Genomic DNA, 17844 nt, shown 5'->3' with positions numbered 1-17844 from the left:
TATACTACTGTGATCGAATCCTCTCATCCTGGGCACAAACTCTGGGTTTAGCTTCACTGCAAACTGTCAGCAAGAACCTCAACCAAACCATCAGCTCTTCAAATGCACCTGAACAACTGGGAAACAAAAAAAACCCAACCACCTAACAACTGACACTAAACACAGAAACAGTCTAACACTTCCCACTCCAAAAATAACCAGGGAAACTCCATTTTCCTCATCAGCATCTTTCGCCGATTTGCTTAGAGAAAACCAAGTAGGGAGGGAGTCATGGCACCTGGAAAAGGCAAAACTCACACAGTGATTGCTTCCTGTCCCCAGACAGACAGGCTCAGATGCTCAGAGTTTAGCGTTTGAAAAGAAAGGCACTTATTGAATCATCTCCCACATTCTCCCACAAACTGCCCCTGCTTCTCCCACAGCTCCGAGGATCCCCGACTCAGCTCTGCAGTAAGAGGGTTCACCCCCCCAGCCGTGTAACCTCTGCGGTACAGACCAAGCCCTGCCACGCTCCAAGTGAGCGCTTCGTACTGGAGCATCTACCACTAGCGTGTCTATTTATCTGCACACTGAATAGCGCTTTAAAAAAAACAACATTTCCGTTCTCTCTGTCCATTTTTCCCCACACTTTTGTCCTCTGCCTGTTGCTCAGCTGAATCTTCCTTTGGTAGTTTTTTTATTAGGTTCAGTCTCACTCCCCTACACCATAGTGTCCACTCAAAAGCACAGACTGTAACATATCTAAATAAGCGGAGATGAGACAAAAAGAAGAGTTTGCTTGTCACAAACTGGGGAAAACACAGATACTTTTGTGAGTTTTGGTAATGTTCAAATACAGCGTTGTTTGAGTGAAGGTTCAGTGAATATAATAAAGCTGATTGCCTAGTGTATCTTCAAAGGACCGCAAGGCCATTAACACCCAATGGGGACGGTGCATGTAACTCCCATTGACATCGGAAAACGTTACCCTTAGTCACTACTGAGAGCATAATATCCTACTTCTGCTGAGAACTCATGCAACAAATTAAAAACTGAGGTCCAGCAGCAGGGAGCCTGAATATCGTCACATAATGAAGGAAAATTAAGTGGCCAAAAACAGAATCAAGTTTTATTTTTTTGTGCGTGCGCATGCCTCCTGTTCTGGACACCGAAGCCCTACTTTCTCTCCAGAAGGGATCCGAACCAGACCGCCGGGGAGGGCGGAGGGGGAGAGCAGGGAGAGCACACGGTCCCAGCACGAGCCCAATTCTCCAGCTGGGCGCTGCTCCCCACTGCACATCCCTTCTCTGCTGAGAGGACCCAAACCAAACTCTGCCCACGGCTTCGGGTAAGTGAAGCTGCAGCTCGGTGCCACCTCTGCCACCGCGAGTCCTTGCCCTGTCCCGGGTACCAACCGCAGAGCACAGACCTACTGTTCATGTCACCACCTCACCACACACCGCAGATACTTTAGAGCCGTGTCCTCACTGACTTACAAACACAAACTGGTTTCTGAGCAGACCACTGGCTACTCTTTTGGCAGGTAATTGTTTTCTGTCCCTTCAACTCAAAGGCAGGCTGGCATTCAAACTTCAAACTGTCCCCGTGGCGAAACGTGGATCCTTCTCTCCTGCCGTAGGCTGGGATCCCGGGATCACCGCAGCTCCCTTGGTCAATCTCTGAAAGAAAAAAAACAAAAGTTGCGTGGGGGAAGGCTCTGACGCCGAGCCGGTGCAATGCCCGCCGTGTATCTGTGCTGCTTGTCAGGCAAAGCCATCGCGTCCCCCCGCACCACCTCACGCGGAAGGGGGGTCAGCAGCCGAGGATGCAGCCGAGATCTGTCTTTAACACGGGAGTTCTACACTGTCACTCTCCTAACCGCTTCCTCACTATGAAATTACTCACAGCTAAACAAAAAATACAGCGATACCCACGGAGATCCTCATCTCTTTAAGGACTTCCGACGCAGACAGACCGCAGGCCACTAAAGGGGACCTTCGGCAAAGGGGACGTGGTTGGGGTGCGTTTGCTGGCTTGCGATGTCTGCTGCCTCTCCCGCCTTCCCACCCCCATTGCCATTTCTCCGTGGTCCTGAAGCAGAGAGCAGACACCTCATTGCACAGAAACATACGGCTGATCTCCTGCTGCGCGTGTATTTGGAGTTCAGGTAAACCATGGACATGATTTTCTGTTATCCTCTGCTCCGTACAATTTCATTTCAAAAGGGCCCCCTGTTCAGTATCACTATTAGCTACAAAACTCCGTTCCTTTACAGCCTCCTTAGCGCTCCCACATTATTTATCTGCATCACATTCATCTCGTCTTCCACGTTCTCTAGTTTTTATCCCCATCATCTATGATCAGCCTCGCTGTCTTTTCTCCCCGTTTTCAATTTCTTACACCAAATTGGAAACTTCTTTTATGACATTTTCTTTACAGAGGAAAATCGCATAATCCGAGATTTGCATTACTCCATCTAATATTCCAATTTGGTTTGAATAACAACAAGCACCGCATTATTATTCTGACTTCAGGCAACTTGGATACAGGTGTATTTTGAATAGAAGCCACAACAAGGCACCTAGCTTCTGCTACTGCTGTATGCATCTTGAACTAAAAAGTTACTGCCAGTTAATGAAGCATCCCAAAAATAATTTAACATATATTAATATTAAAGTTTTTATGAAATAGGTTTCTTTTTCTGCCTGTCAGTGAAAACAGTTTCCCAGGATTTATGTATCTCCCTGCAGAGTTTGAAAATCCAAATCTTAAATGACTTGTACTTGCATATTAAGGACAAAAAATAAAACAGTCCAGATATTAAAGTAGCACAGAACTGTACATTAATCTCCAAAAAAACCAACTAGGAGACAAATAGTGCAAATCATGAAAAAGAAATTCAACTTTGAAACTCAAGAAATAGTAACAAGATCGAAGGGTAGCATGCGTATTTTAAACACGTATCATTGTGTCCTGACAGAAACACAGGAAAACGATAACGCTTTCTGCTATAAGTCAACAGCCTTTAAAAATTAATTTTTGTTACTCCTTTCCTTCCCACGCCTTGAAATCTTGCAATACAGCCCTAGGAGAGGACGCCGATGGCAAGCTGTCCCGCAGGGTGCCTTCCACCCAGCGTCTCCAGGTCCTGCCATCACCGACGCCTGCGATGCCGGGTGCCCCGGGGAAGGGAGCGTTGAACGCCCCGGTACCTGGAGGCTGATGTTTGCTCAGAAGGAGAGGGACACTAACAGACATCACTCCGGCCGTCTCCTAAAACAACGCACACAGCGTTAGGGGCCAGGCTGAGCAACGCACTCATCTCCCAGCCCGCGGGGAGCAGAAGTGCCAGCACTTCTCAGGATGCTCCTCACTGAGCAGCAACGGAGCTCTAACACACAGACGGGCAGCACCATCCTGCCCACACCTCGCTCCAGAGGCAGCCCTGTCCTCCGAAAGCCCAGGGCAGTTTGGCCACCAGGTTCAGCAAGGTTAAAGACCTGAAGATCTTCCCTCTGCCCTATCTGCGGCTCTGGAAACATGTTCGGCAGCTCCAGCTACTGCAGAAGCCAAAGGGAGCTGCAAGTGCTCAGCATATTCGTTGCTTCTGAAAAACGAGGACATGCTCAGGCTACCAGGTACTCAGAAAAAACCGCAGCCAAGCAAAGAAAAATAACTCCCTTTCGGCCCTCCGCTGAGAAAGACTAAAGGTGAGAGAGATGCTCTCTGACTGCACGGGCTCCCCCCTCGCTTGTGAGCTTCTGCAGCGTCACACTGCACGAACCCAGCTGGACCATCTCTCCAGACAGACCGAAATCACAGGTTTAAGAATGGGAGAGAAATGAAGAATTGGAGCTCACATTTTCCACTGTGCACGTGATCTCCTCCTTAGCAGGAGACGAACAAAGCCAGCACATTTTATTACATCAGAAGGGTCACAAAATAGAATTTCTGTCCTGAGAAAGTCCCCTGGTTCCTACGTTTCTTTTCATACACAGTAAAATTCATGAAATATTTAGCAGAGCAGAAATTCCAAAAATGAGTGATTCAGATATATCAAAACATGTTACTTCAATAAGATTGAAACATTTTTTCTCCTGATGAATGTTTAAGTAAAATCACTTCCACATTAGAATAATAAAAGTCAAAACTAAACAAGAACATCTAAATCAACTGTTTTGACATTATTTAAATGAAACAAGTTGAAACGAATCTTTCAAAACTTCTCCATCAAATATTATATCATGCAGATAAGATTTTGACAAAACAGCATTTTCTAACAGAAAATGTTTCACCAGGAATTTTTCTCGTCAGCTATTTATGCTATTTGTCTTCTGGTGGTGGGTGGGGAAACCGGGTCCCTTTGCTCAGCGCAGAGGAGGCAGCCTACACCTCGGAGTGACTAATGAGAGCGAGAACCTCAGCCCGCGTGGGCAAGGAGCCGCTTTGGGGAGCGCCAGCGCTCCGGCTCTGCTCCTGTACACACGCAGCTGCACAGGAACGCTGCAGGCACCCCAAATTCAGGTCACGCTTTTCCTGGGGTGCCGTGGGAATTTCTGCTCCTGCCTGACTCAGCTCTGGAGGAAAACGAAGGGTTTGGAGCTGCAAGCAAGCACTGCGCTAGCAAAACTTTAGTTTCTGGGAAAAAACAGGCACAAGATGGGGGATCTGTGAGCACTTAGAGGCCATTCCTGAGGAAATCACAGAAATGTTACTTCTAGTCAGAAAAGACCCTCAAGAATACATTTAACCTCACACACATTATTTTGTACATGAATTAACTTTGCTCGAAGTAATGCGAGTTAATAGCGTTAGGTCTGTATCTGAAGGAACCAGGACCAGGGTGTTTCTCTTGCCTAGCTCTTTTTGTTGATTCCAACAATGAGAAAAAAAGGATCTAAAGAGGAAACGCGATGAGGAGAAGGGGATAAGCTAAGGAAAGGCCCTTTCTGCATCTCTTTGTCACATCTCCCCCATCTAAAACCACTGTTGCAGGGCAAATACAGAAACCGAGTCTAGCAGGTTCATTAAAACCCTGTGGCATAACGTCAAATCTCTCCCGCTAAGGTTTATACGAGATTTAAATACAAGTAAGGTGACCCTGAGAGCAGTTCAGGTCAACACATGAAAAGCTGTAAGTCTTCACCTCTGTTGGTTCAGCAGTATTTCAGTGCTAGTGTTTCATGACATGAGTCAATACATTTAATGGAAAAGTAAAGTAGGAAAGATATAAACACTAAGTTTTCTGATACACTTCCACCATCAGTGTTGGAGGGTTAGGTAATGTAGAACCTAAAGAAAATAAAAAATAAACACACGTAATCAATGAAGACTTCCTGCATGTTATCCGGGCTGGTCAGTGAAACCTGAGAGCATTTCACTAGACAAAAATCAGAGATGGGGCTCCACGGCAGGGAGCTTCGAAAGCAAACTCTGAACAGCAGAGGCATCAGAACTAGTTTCAGACCCGTGTATTTCTTCCCCAAGTATCCCAGGATCAGGCAACTTAAGATGTTATTGTTGTTCCCAATTTGACACACATACTTCCATGCAGGTGTCTATATAGAAAGTTCTGTATTTACATATACGTAAAAACAGATGTGGAAACCCAGCAAGCTCATCCCATCAAACGCCATGGGTAGCACCGATTTGATTAAAACCAGACAGGTCGGTAGAGGAAATCTTCAGGCTCCAGCTCTGCAGAGCTCCTAAGCCTCTTAGCACCATGGGGCGAAATCTCAGCTCTAACACTAAGCTCTCCAGAGCCAAACACTTCGTCAGCATTTCAACAACAATAAATATTGTTTAATCATCGCCTGCCTGCCTGCAGCATGCTGGTAGTTCAGAACATAGACCTTAGTCAGCTCTACCCAAACTAAGCCAATTCCAACAGAAATCCAAACTAGATTAGTGTGCATGCCTAGAAATGTAGTTTTCATTTTAAATTATTACTTTATATTAAAAATATATAAATGCAAGACTAAATTAGAATCTAGCTTTGTTCTATTTTTCCATGTTTTAATATTTCTGTCTCTTACCACAGAATTTTATACTATTGATTCACTTTTATATTATTGCTTGTAATAACCTCCAGCTCATCGGTAACAGAAACACGTGTTTCCCCACACCTCCTCTGTGAGGAGAGCCAAGCATCGTCAGTCCACCGATGGGGAACGTAAATGCAGAAGGACTGGGAATGAGATTATGGGAGTCTGAATCCTCTTCAATGAACCCTAAATTTCTCAAGAACTTTTGAAAACGTAACCTGAAGGAATTATTTATACCCAACCGTTACGGGTGGTTGACCTGGGAACTTTCAAAGAACCATTTCAATGGCTGTGGAAGGCATCAGCTCTAAGGAGAAGGTATCCTCAGAAGTCACCCGAGATTAAAGGAAAGAAGGGAGAGGAGAAGACCGGGGACCCCAGGAGGCTGTAAGCCCTCTCACAAGTCTAACACTAAATTGCAGTATCAATCAGCTCGCTATAGTTGTGAGAAAGAAAAGACTTTTCGAGCAAAGTGGAGCTTAATACAAATTTCTTCTGACAAGCACTGGAAGTCCAAAAACATTGTTCACTATTATGAGAGAATGTCTGTTTAAAAGGATAAAAGTGGCTGAAGTCGAGACATTGGAGATTTAGAAGTAATCTTCATGAACATTAATGAGCCAGACCCTCAGCTGGTAAAGACTGACACAGCTTAATTGAAAATCAATGCTGTCACACTGATTTACACCCGCTCAGCATTTGTTCCAAATGCATCCAATCTGGCAGTGCAGATTTGGAAAAACCCAAATCCAGATACCTCATGTCTGGTATAACCTTCCTGGTGCAAACACGCTTTCTCCTTACTCACAAGTCAAGCAGAAGGACCTGGTTGGCTCCCCCTGCTCAGGAACCCCACATTAACAATTTGATGGCATACTGCCCTCCTCAGCACCTTCCTTCCAACAGGTCCTTCAATCCGTGCATCAATAAATCTCTGCGGTGTAACTGTTCCAGCACTAGCAACAGGCTTTATGATTGCATTACACTTAAAACGTACACTAAAACTTACGTGGTTTAGGATAGATGGCAATTTAAAACAGACTCTTTAAGCAATACCCTGCCCTTCTATTAGGCAGATTTTTGGTCTTGACTTTATATAGCTCCATTAGCTGTAATTTTCCTCTCGCAATTAGAAAGAAGCGTGGCCATAAAACTGATACTGAAACTTGTTAGTAAGTTGCATATAATTTCATAATGTATTTGGCAAGTGCTAATTGCCTCTTACTTAAATGTCTCTTGCTTTGTAACTCAAAGCATTTGCAAAAACTAAAAGAGTTTTATAGACTTGGCTGATTGGAGGTTGGCTTAACCTCAGGACAGCGCCAGCACGGACCTTAGGCACGGAGTGTATTTCTTCATGTGCAAATCCATTTTGCAAGGTCAGTAAGGTGCTGGACACACAAAAAACTGCAAAGATGCCCAGAAAAAGAGAAGACTTGAACATTAAGACAGACAGTAGCCTCTACTTCTAATACATGCAGAGGACAGACGCTCCCCAGGGAAAGGTCCCTCCTTTCAGGCTCATCAGGGGACAGCAGAGCCGGCACACTCCCTGTGTTTTCTCCTCTCGGAGGTTATGGACACGAGAGTACGGCAAAACAGGCAGCAGCTGTGCAGGTAAAGCTGATGACCAGGGAAGGGAGAAGCACGTTTGACATTGGAAGCTCCATACAACAGGACTCCAAAGCATGAATGATAATGGTGATCCCCAAACCGACTGGTGAGGTCACAGGAGCAAGAGCCGCTCAGCCTTGCTATAGATCAAGCTACCAATAACATCGAAACAAGCCAGCGGAGGAAAAAGTCAAGCTCCTTAGAGATCCAAAGTTCACAGAAGATGAACAACAGTGTAAGGAAGTTCCTATATCATGTGCTTTGCAACTTTATGTGCTAGGCTATAGGGTAAACATAAGATTTATCAAGAGACTGGAAGAACATGTCCACATTGCCCTTTGGATGAGATTAACAAACCAGACAGGACCCCAGAGCAGAGCCGGAGCGTGTTTTCGCCCGCCCGCAGCTGGCAGGCAGGGGTGCAGCAGCACGCTCTGCCAGGCTGCCAAGAATCAACCGCGGACAAACGTGGCAGGAGACAGACAGCACGGCTACCGCAGGGAGCAAGCTTTCAGGCTGGTACAGTCAAAGCCAGTAAAGACTGAAACATCCCATTAAGATGCTCCCCAATCAGGCTGGATTCGCTTTTCCTTCTTTCAATTCGTTTCTCTCTTACCTATGTCTCTGACTTCTCTGCTGACCTGGTCCTGCAATCCTGTAAAAATTCCAGCATCACAGCCCAGCTCCCCCTTCCCGGTACTGCTCAGCCTGCCTGGACGTGCTGGCGTTTAGTCCAAGCAGGTTTTTGGGTAGGTCAGGTCCCTTCAGGCTCCTAACTGCTGTGGCTTTAGCATCAACCAGCAGCAGTCCTGGCCTGAACACAAAATGCCACTTCTCTGAAATACGTAAATCCCGGGGAAACACTTTTAAAAACGAATGAAAGCTAATGTGTGTTTAGGGCCCTTGAAAGAAACGGTTCGATTTCAATATCGCTGCTGATACTCAGAGCCTACAAGGATCAGCCCCCACGTCTAGATGAAGATTTGTGCGCCTACTTTTAAGCATCAGAGCCAAAGGAATAAGCCATCCCTGATGCTAGCAGGTCACAGGGAAAGCTGAAAGGCATTCAAGTGCCTTGAAAAGAGACTCAAGATGATAACAAAACTGAAAAGAAGCTGACAGCTAACTGGAAGCGTTCTTATACGTCTGCACCACAGAAACAAGCCCCGGTCTGCAGGCGCGAGGCTGTGGGGTGCAGGATGGAGAACACATTCTTCAGCGCCGCGCTGGCAGAGGCGGCTACGGACCCTAGGTGCTCACACCAAACGTGGAGACACAAGATGGAGATTTCTCGAAAAATCTAAAACCAACTCAAACCAGGAACCTAAAAAAAGCTTCAGCTAGAATCACCAGTCATGAGTTAGAAGGCATATTTTTCCATCACACTTTCTCTAACTTTGCAAATACCCACGACAACAGTAAACACAGAAGCTTATGACAGGGTTCAGCATTCACATCCTAATGCATTTCACGGGTTTCTTTTGAAAAATCCCAGCATTAACTTGTATTTCATTTGTAATACTCCAGACCAGTTAAAGTTTAAAGTGGTTGATACCACTAATCTACTGGAACCACTGATGACTTGATCTCATTTTCTCCCGCAGACAGAGTCTGGTGCCATCAGCTGCAATTCACCAAATCTTTTCCAACAAAGCAGATGAAACAGCAACTTAACACTACCCACCCAGTCTGCTTTCACGGAAAAGAAATCATGAAAGCTGTTCTTATTGGAGCAAAGCTTCAGTTTTATGAAAAAACTCCGCAGAGCTTCCATACATTTAGAGAAGCTTCTTTCTCTCTTTTCTCCCAAAGAACTGTACCCATCTCATCCCCAATCCTTTTAAAACAAGTAAATTCCGAGCGAGACACCTGAATTACCTTCATACGTCGCTTTGAATCCCAGCAAGTTGCTGACACTGTCTGTCTGGAAGAGGAGCCACATCTGGTGGTGGGTGCTAACGATGAGATCGGGGACTGTGGTGCCTGTCAAGCTGTAAAAAACAAATACGAACAAGTAAACAGCCTGCATGACTTCCCAAACTTATTTTCTCACCAAAATAAAGGCCACATACACCTCTGTAGGAACAGAAAATAACAAAAGCGATGCCAACACAATTAAGAACCCCAAAACAGAACACACTCCAAAAACCTGATAGATTTTCAAGACCGATGAGCCTCTCCGTACATTTCTGCGTACTACCTTAAGAGCCAGTCTTCTACCATAGTTGAGGGCCTGCAAGTTATCATCACTATAACAATTACAATTTAGCACCATTATTACAATATATTATCCAGCATCAATAGTAATAATTTCCTTTCTCACTGAAGCAAAACATAAGCAAACAAATAAAATTCCCAGAACCCATACCAGTGGCTGAATCCTCCTAACTGCCGTTAAGAGTATTTTCTAGTACTACAAAAATTTACTTTCAACACATTCTCTGCTACATTTCTACCCTGACAGAGAAGTTTCCACAAGGATTTCAAAAAACCCCTGGAAGACAAGGCACAAGCCTCAAATCTGCCGAATGCCGTGTGAGCCCTTGAAAAGTGCTCCTAATCCAGGCGCACGGGGTGATGAGGATGTTGCCTACCCTTCAAGGGTACTTCTCGGAGACCCAAAGAGATTTAGAAAAATGTCACCAATATATCCGTATTAATGAGCCGTGTGCGGCTCGTTCAGCCTTTGGGATTAATCACCTCGTTGTGGTTCAACGCAGCTTTAGAGTTTTATCCCTCACCCACACAAGCACCGGTGTGGGCACTTCCACACGCACAAACGCCGGCGTTGAGCACAGCTCCTTCCCTTCCCTCTGCTTCTGAAAACAGAGTAACACCGCGTGGGAAGGGATCAAGTGCTACAGGAGTGCGAGCGTTATGTCTTAGTGGCAAGTGTGTAATGTTGTTAGTATACTATTTCTGCTAAGGTATCATCTGTGATAAATTTATAAATTACCTTAAGTGCAACTACTGCAAGTGGATAGGTGGTTGGGGTTTTTTTTCCTGTAGTGTTTGCTTAAATCTAAATACATACATATGTATAGATATGGCTTCTGCCTGGCACCGTTCTCAAGTACAATAGCAGCACCTGAAAGACGACTTGATCAAATTGATCCCCGAGCTCTCGTGGCAAAATTATTGCAAACCAATACGGCAAGGGAAGAAACCCAGCAGCTGCGTGTTGATAGCATCCTGTGAGTAAACGTAACCTGCAGCCTCCAGGCATAACTGTTGCATTTCCCAGTTTCCTGGGTAATCGGAGACAGTCTGGCTGATCTGCCCATTACTGTTTGTTTAGAGTGAAGCCAAAGGACTGCTCGGAAGGGTTGTGCTGCTTACGCCGCTTGCTGACATTCTCAGCGCTGGCTCCCTGCCGAGTGCCGGGTTCTTTCCCATAGCTTTACAGGTATCGATGGAAACGGGACCAGCCTCACTACACGCAGAACTCTCCTGCCCATCCCAGAGACCTTCACCAGTTGCATACGGACCACGGACTACTGACACCAGTCACCGCTCAAGCTCTACCCATGGAATCTGGAGGGTGTTCTTCCCTGAAACCACATTCAGGCCTCCTCAAGCCCATCAAAGCTCTCCCGGTGCTGCCCCCGCCTTGGCTCTGTTATTGCTTTGACCTGCATCAGAAATGTTACTGATACCAGGGTGCTGGTAAATCAAGAAGTAATCTTGTTTTAACAACTGTTTTGCATCCAGAGAGTTTGATGGGGAGTGCAGAAGAAGTGCTATTGTTGATTCTCCTCAAGTTATTTAAGCAGCAGATAAGGGAGGAATGAGGAACATACCAAGAGAAAAACCTTCAGAAAAAGGCGCTTCAAAGGTTTTTGTGTGCTTTCCCATTCCACTTTAACAAGCTGAATGATTGATTTGGGTGCTTGTTACTTTAGGGAATAAAATCCTCTCTGCAAGTCAGAAAGCTCAGCCTACAATCTGTTATGTTCTCCGAGATGCATTTTACAGGGATGAGAGTGAGACTGGAAACAAATGGTCCTTCATACCTCAGTTTGGGATAACGTCTGCTGCTATGCGAGTTGATTCAAATGTATTTCTTGATTTGAAAGGCTGCAGCACTGAGTTCCTCTTGAATAGCCGAGAATAAATGAGTAGTGAGAAAACTGGAACTCCTGTCTTTGACAGGGTTAGGGTTCTGCATGTTGACGCATCGAAAAAACCCACATCTTGTATCCAATGGATATACCCAACACAAATTCAGCTGACAGGAGATAAGAGGGCAGCAAATGCTGAGAAAAGTTGTCCATGGACTTTCAACCACATTCATTACAAATGGAGTATTTCTGTGGTCTTCACACCTCTTTCACATTTCATTAGTTTTCAACTTATCCTCCAAGATTTTTTAAAAAAAAAAAAAGTTTCCCTGTTAGGATGAGCATCAGCAATTTAATGGAAAGTTCTCCTGCACTGGGAGAAGATACCAGAAGCCAGCCTTGGGCAGGCAGTCTCAAATATTCCAAATTTGCATTAGCAAGGTGTTGAGTAGCTAATACAGAGTGAGAAAATGTGGACTGATTAAAATCAAATCTAGGAGAATCTTCATGGGCTTTAGGCAAACAAAAAGGGATGGAATGAGAAATCATTTCAGCAAGTTATTACAAACTACTCCCCTGGCAGTAATTTGCACATTTTGACCAATCAGCTGTGAAACGTTCTGTGACACTTTAATTACAAACACTTTTGCAATAATCAGACTTTACATTTACATACATTGCAGGTTAGAGTTCCTGACCTACGTATCACCGGTGTTCATGTTCTGAAATGTACAGGAAAATGAACCTCAGAGAAACAGAGATTTTGGAAAGACGAGCAAACATTAAGATAAGTGAAAATGGAGTGGGAGGCTGATTCATGTAGAAAAACAAGCGAAGAGGAGGAATTAAAAAACACAGTATGAAATACTCTCTACCAGTTGGAAAGAGTACAACAGCTTTGCTAAAGTAGCTTTTGGAGAGTTGTTTGCTCTTATACATTTTTGATCAGACAGAAAAGAAGGGAGTCTTTCAAGTTAAGCCACTAAAGCTGGATGCTGATGGCCCTGGTTCCACTTCAAATACTCCTTCAGAAAGTCACCGTGACTTTTCCTGCTTCTGCTCCAGTACCCGGCCTTGCAAGTGACCTCAAGAGATCTGAGGCTCTGACAAACACCACCGGCTTACACCTTCACCCAAGAGAGGCAACGGTTACCCCAGCACGGCAAGAAGCCACGCTTTCAGAAGCGGTCAGGACCTGAACACAGTCGTGGGGCATGATCGAGCTCCAGAATAAGGACAAAATACCTGTAGGTGCTCAAAGCTGACCCCACATCAGTGAGTTCAGGCAAAGCAGCACTCCTTTGCGTTAGCACAGTGCTACGCACAACTCACGGTTTGCTCCGCTCATCGACTCTCCCCGGTATTTGCACACACCGTGGCATGGCTGTACAGGTCACTTTGTGCTTGTAGTACCCAAGTACACAATGATACACAAATACTGACCCTTCAGAAAAGGAACAGGAGATCTTACTGGAGAAAGGGTAAACATAAACCATCAACATCAGCGGGTTAATGAGAATAAACAGCTTTCGGAAAGATGATCAAGGACCGCTTTCTTCCAACTGTGGCATTTTCTAGAGGCTACAGTAAAAGATCCTGACACATCCCTAGGCGACACAGGGATCCACTTCCCCTACAACCTCTTCTTTAGCACGGTGCAGTTTCAGAGTTGAGCACATTGCGCACATAAAACTACAATTCAGACAGACGTGAAAGTTTAAAGGAGGAAAGCCCGTGGTGCGCACGCTGCCTGCCACCCTCCATCACAACGCTGAGGTCCCAGCACACCCTGTCCTCAGAGCAGCTGAGAGCTCTCACCAACCTCTGAACCGCCTAAAAAATAGCAGACACCAGAAACTGATGCTTACATGCTGTAAAACACGTGGGTCAGGGAAAACCTTGTCTTTCATCTGCTAACCCACACGTTCCTTTGTATCACTCTTTCCATCCCTGGAAGTATTCAAGGCCAGGTTGGATGGGGCTTTAGGCAACATGGTCTAGTGGAGGGTGTCCCTGCCCGCAGGAGGGGGGTTGGAACTAGATGATCTTTAAGGTCCCTTCCAACCCAAACCATTCTATGGTTCTGATTGACATGCTCCATCCAACTGAAACCAAACCAGTCTCCAGTTATTAAGCACTGAGTAGGAGATGGCAAATGCCAGTACAGAGCCCATTTCCCTTTTATTCCCTGGATTAGCTGCACTGTAACATAGAGCACTTGGTGTTCAAATCTTCTAAAAACAACCAACTAACACAGCAATTCTTTAGTCTAAAAGCTGGCAGCATCAGAAATTTCATCTCTTCCTTCAGCATGGCTGGATTGGCCCTGTACTGGTCAAATGTCCTTTCTTCATAATTAAAACTGGAAAAAACCCACAAAACAACTGCAAATAACCAAGCCTCCTAAAAAAACATATTTAGCTGGGAAACACCAATATAGGAAGGCCTGGAAGAAAAGTAGGACTATCTACAATATTTCCTCTACTGAAGAAACCTCCATAGAACATCGTACCTACAAACTAAAGGATATAAATTGAGGGGGACCAATTCTCAGCCTTGAAGAAGTATGTGCCACCTTTTACCCAAGCGCACGCTGGGTGTAAAACACTCAGGATGTCACTCAAAAATAATGGATTTACAGCCACTCTGCACTGTTGAAGATGACTGCGCAAGGAGGAGAGCACAGCAGAGAGAGATGCAAACAGTCCTCCGTTTCTGCCTCATTTGCATTTACTCTTGTTTTGAAACTTTAATCCCATTCACTCAGATCCCTGGATGACCTCAACCTCTCTAAGGGGCCCTGACAAAGGCAGGTCAAGAGAAGCAAAGAGGTGACAGCCTCTCTGTAAGCTGAAGCCTAAAGAAAAGACGATGAGAGCAGAAAACACCCAGAAATAGTCATCTCCACCAAAAACGACAAACAGCATATAAACCATCCAGCGAGGTCCAGCGAGCAGACTGACTCCTTCACCCAAACGCATCAGCAAGATCTCGTCAGGCAAAACTTGGGTGTGGATTTCTCACGGGGACAAAGGACAGGCTACTTACACGTAAAGCACAGTTTTCTGGTCTCCGACTTGTCCTCCATCACCCACTGTCAGAGTGTCATATCCTCTTTCTAGTTCAAATTCTTCAAAGGTCAGTTTGATAACCTGGCAAAGATGCAGCATGTTAATATGAATCAACTGCCAAGGCAGCCAGCAGATCCTCTTGTTTTATTTGTTTGTCTATCGAGGAGCAATTTATAAGAGCATTAATATCTCCAGGACATCACCAAAGGTGACTGTCCTCGCTTTTTATAGCATTGTAGCAATTCTTTCCAGACAGATTGAGCTCTTACTGAAATTACCTCTCAGATTTTTCTGCTTTATCTATTGATTTTCTAGATGACTTTATTGATAAAGATCTGTGTGTTGAGATTTCAGCATGCTTTTTTTCACCAGGTACTGCTACTATTTCTTTCATAAACCTGAGATTATGGTGATGGATTTGAATGTGCATATAGGCAGCGTTTGTTACATACGGTGCAAGCAGTATGTGGATCACAAAGTTCCTCTGGTTTTCAGAAGCTTCTGTCACACCAGTAAAGACTTTATGTGAATTACTGTTGGGGCAGCTCAAGGAGATTGTCTCAAGCTATCTGCAAACACAATTGTCATAGCATCTGGCCACAGCTGTTTGATCCCGGTGTTTTCTTCTCCTGATCTGTCCTCAACTTCCACCCTGACTCAATTGATGCAGCCTCCACACAACGTTTGGGAGCAGAGGTCCCACAAAGTGGAGACGTTCGTGTTCCAAGTTTCTTGGCTGTTTTTGAAATCTCTTATTTCCAAATAACTGAAAATTACAACGTGACTTAAGGGACAAAGGCCTTAATCCAGCCTCAGACAGCGCAAACAATCAGAAAAGGAAGAGAGCTTAATTTACAGCAGTGCTTTCCATCCCCAGCACCAGGAGAAATCAACGGGAACGTTTGTTTCTTAGAGTTTCTTAACTGGCTAGATCCAGGAAAGCACATAAACACATGAATGCACCTGGACTTTTTTACATGTGCCTGTAAATACATTGAATTTCCTAACTTCTAACAGACTACCAAATTTAGCTTCACATTATTTTTCGCTATTTCACAGGAGACAGAAATTATCAAAAGTCATTAACGAGAGGGACCTACCCGTGTCTAAAGACCACAGGCACATGATGCCACCCTACCCCCTCCTGACTCGGGCCAAGGAGGCGAGGCACAGAACACTAACATCTGTGCCTTGTAATTTCCTGCAAACACTTGAGCACGTGTGCAATCGCAGGGGGAAAGAAGTCCCAACGTTAAAACCAGAAGCAATAATTAACTTTGTTGTGTTAAATGCAAGTGTACCTCTACAGTCCAGTCAAGGCTCGTGTGGACTCTCTGGGAAGCTGACAACATTTTTCTGTCAAATCTCACTCAACTTCAACCCCTTCAGAAAACACTGACATTGAATTGAATGGCTTGAGTGTTCTTTACAAAACCAGGTGTATAGATAGTTCAGACTAAACTGTTGTGTGCAACCGTCTTCTACATATAAATGCAATTAATACTTTTCAAATGCAAAGAAACACAAATTAGATATTTTAGCTGTGACATTCTGAAAATAGGGTATTTCCCAAAACCCCCAGGATGGTGAAATAGGCCTGTGTGATACTTCATGGGAATTTGGAACCATTAATTTTAGGAGTAGTACCAAAATATTAACCTGTGCGGATTATTATTAAAGCATGTAATGATGGAATAATGTAATTAATACAAAGAACACACTGCTGTAAAATGGCACACATCGTTAGTTAAATCAGTCATTCAAGTAAACTGCATTCTAAGGAGTCTGACCCTAATTAAATAACTAATTACATTCTAGTATACTGAAGACTGCAACCTTGTGGCACAGGAACGGGATGCTGAATACAATATTTATCCATTTTCCTATTTTCTTTTTGGTCTGAAAGCTGAAAATTATTTAATGATTCATTAAACAACAAGAGACCTACCAGCACACACAAATACACGGATGACACAAAACCTCAATTTTAAGCGACTGAAGTGACAGGAAGCAATTATCAAAGTCAAGAAAATAGTCTGAATATGACACCTGATTGTGATGCTCCGTACTGCAAAGTGATTTGAAGTGCAGTCACATTCATAGGAAAAAAACACAATAATTCTTTCCATGGAGAACAGCACCTCTTGCAGTTCTATTCAAATGCTTTACAAGCACGCATTACTCATCCTCCCCATCCTTCTCCCCAGTCTCAAGCATCTATCTTCATTTGGGATGAATCATCCCCTGGAGGGGCCCATCTCTCTCCACCGCTGACACAAGAAACTTGGACAGAGCTTTATTTGGCTAGCTAGACTCCAGGTGAGAATAAGCCCTGGAGAAATATCAACCAGTAACATCCATTATGTCAAGAAGGTTCAGAAATAGTTTCGATGCAAATTCACCAATTATCATATGCATGTCTCAGTTCCCAAGTAATTTATTTTTCCACTCTGGTTGAAATTAATTCCCATGGCACTGGGGGCCAGCAAAAAACCCTATATACCCTGAATATCTCCCAAATAGGCTTGGTATCACCCTCTGTATAGGAAATAATTCCAAGTTGTCAACTGAAGAGCACCATGCCCTTAATACCGGTTATGTAGGTTTCTGAGCAAACTTCGAGGGGATTATGTAGCTCAGTGAATCTGGCTCACAGTTCTTTTCCAAATATAGAACAGATGACTTGCAAATGAGTTCTAAATTCAGCTCGGTGGTTTTCCCATAGCTCATATTAAAAGCTTCATATAACAGGACATGATCCAAAGACCACTCAAGTCAATAAAAAGATTACCACTGACTTCAGCAGGCCTCAGCTCAGACCCACAATGCTTTTATCTTCAAAGTATTTTACAGGCATTTTAATTAATTCATCTTCAATTCCTTCCCTGACCCATGCTGGGGAACATGCAACAACGAGATCATCCCCTTTGCACACAAAGGCAACGTGAGCCGGGGAGGTGAGTTCTCCAACTCAGCAGCGTGTTTCTAAGAAGGGCCGTGCTGTACGTACACAACAGTTGCACACGTACTTTTCAGATGCGGTGCTCTGACTTGTTAGGCAGGAACAACAGT

At 44.4% G+C, this 17844-nt stretch overlaps 1 protein-coding gene across 2 annotated transcripts in view; it reads right to left on the bottom strand.

Annotated features, from left to right (window-relative positions):
* Window positions 1–17844, bottom strand: part of CSMD2 (CUB and Sushi multiple domains 2) — a 302970-nt gene that overhangs the window by 129210 nt on the left and 155916 nt on the right. For both annotated transcript variants that reach the window (XM_075773922.1, XM_075773923.1), the window contains exons 11-13: window positions 14750–14853; window positions 9519–9631; window positions 1476–1658 (exon numbers count right to left, since the gene is read on the bottom strand). In XM_075773922.1, coding sequence (XP_075630037.1) covers window positions 1476–1658; window positions 9519–9631; window positions 14750–14853 — 400 coding nt within the window. The remainder of the gene's footprint in view (window positions 1–1475; window positions 1659–9518; window positions 9632–14749; window positions 14854–17844) is intronic.

The sequence above is a fragment of the Balearica regulorum genome, chromosome 22 (genome assembly GCF_011004875.1).
Source record: "Balearica regulorum gibbericeps isolate bBalReg1 chromosome 22, bBalReg1.pri, whole genome shotgun sequence".
Taxonomy (NCBI): Eukaryota; Metazoa; Chordata; class Aves; order Gruiformes; family Gruidae; genus Balearica; species Balearica regulorum.
This window is presented reverse-complemented; position numbering and strand designations above follow the sequence as displayed.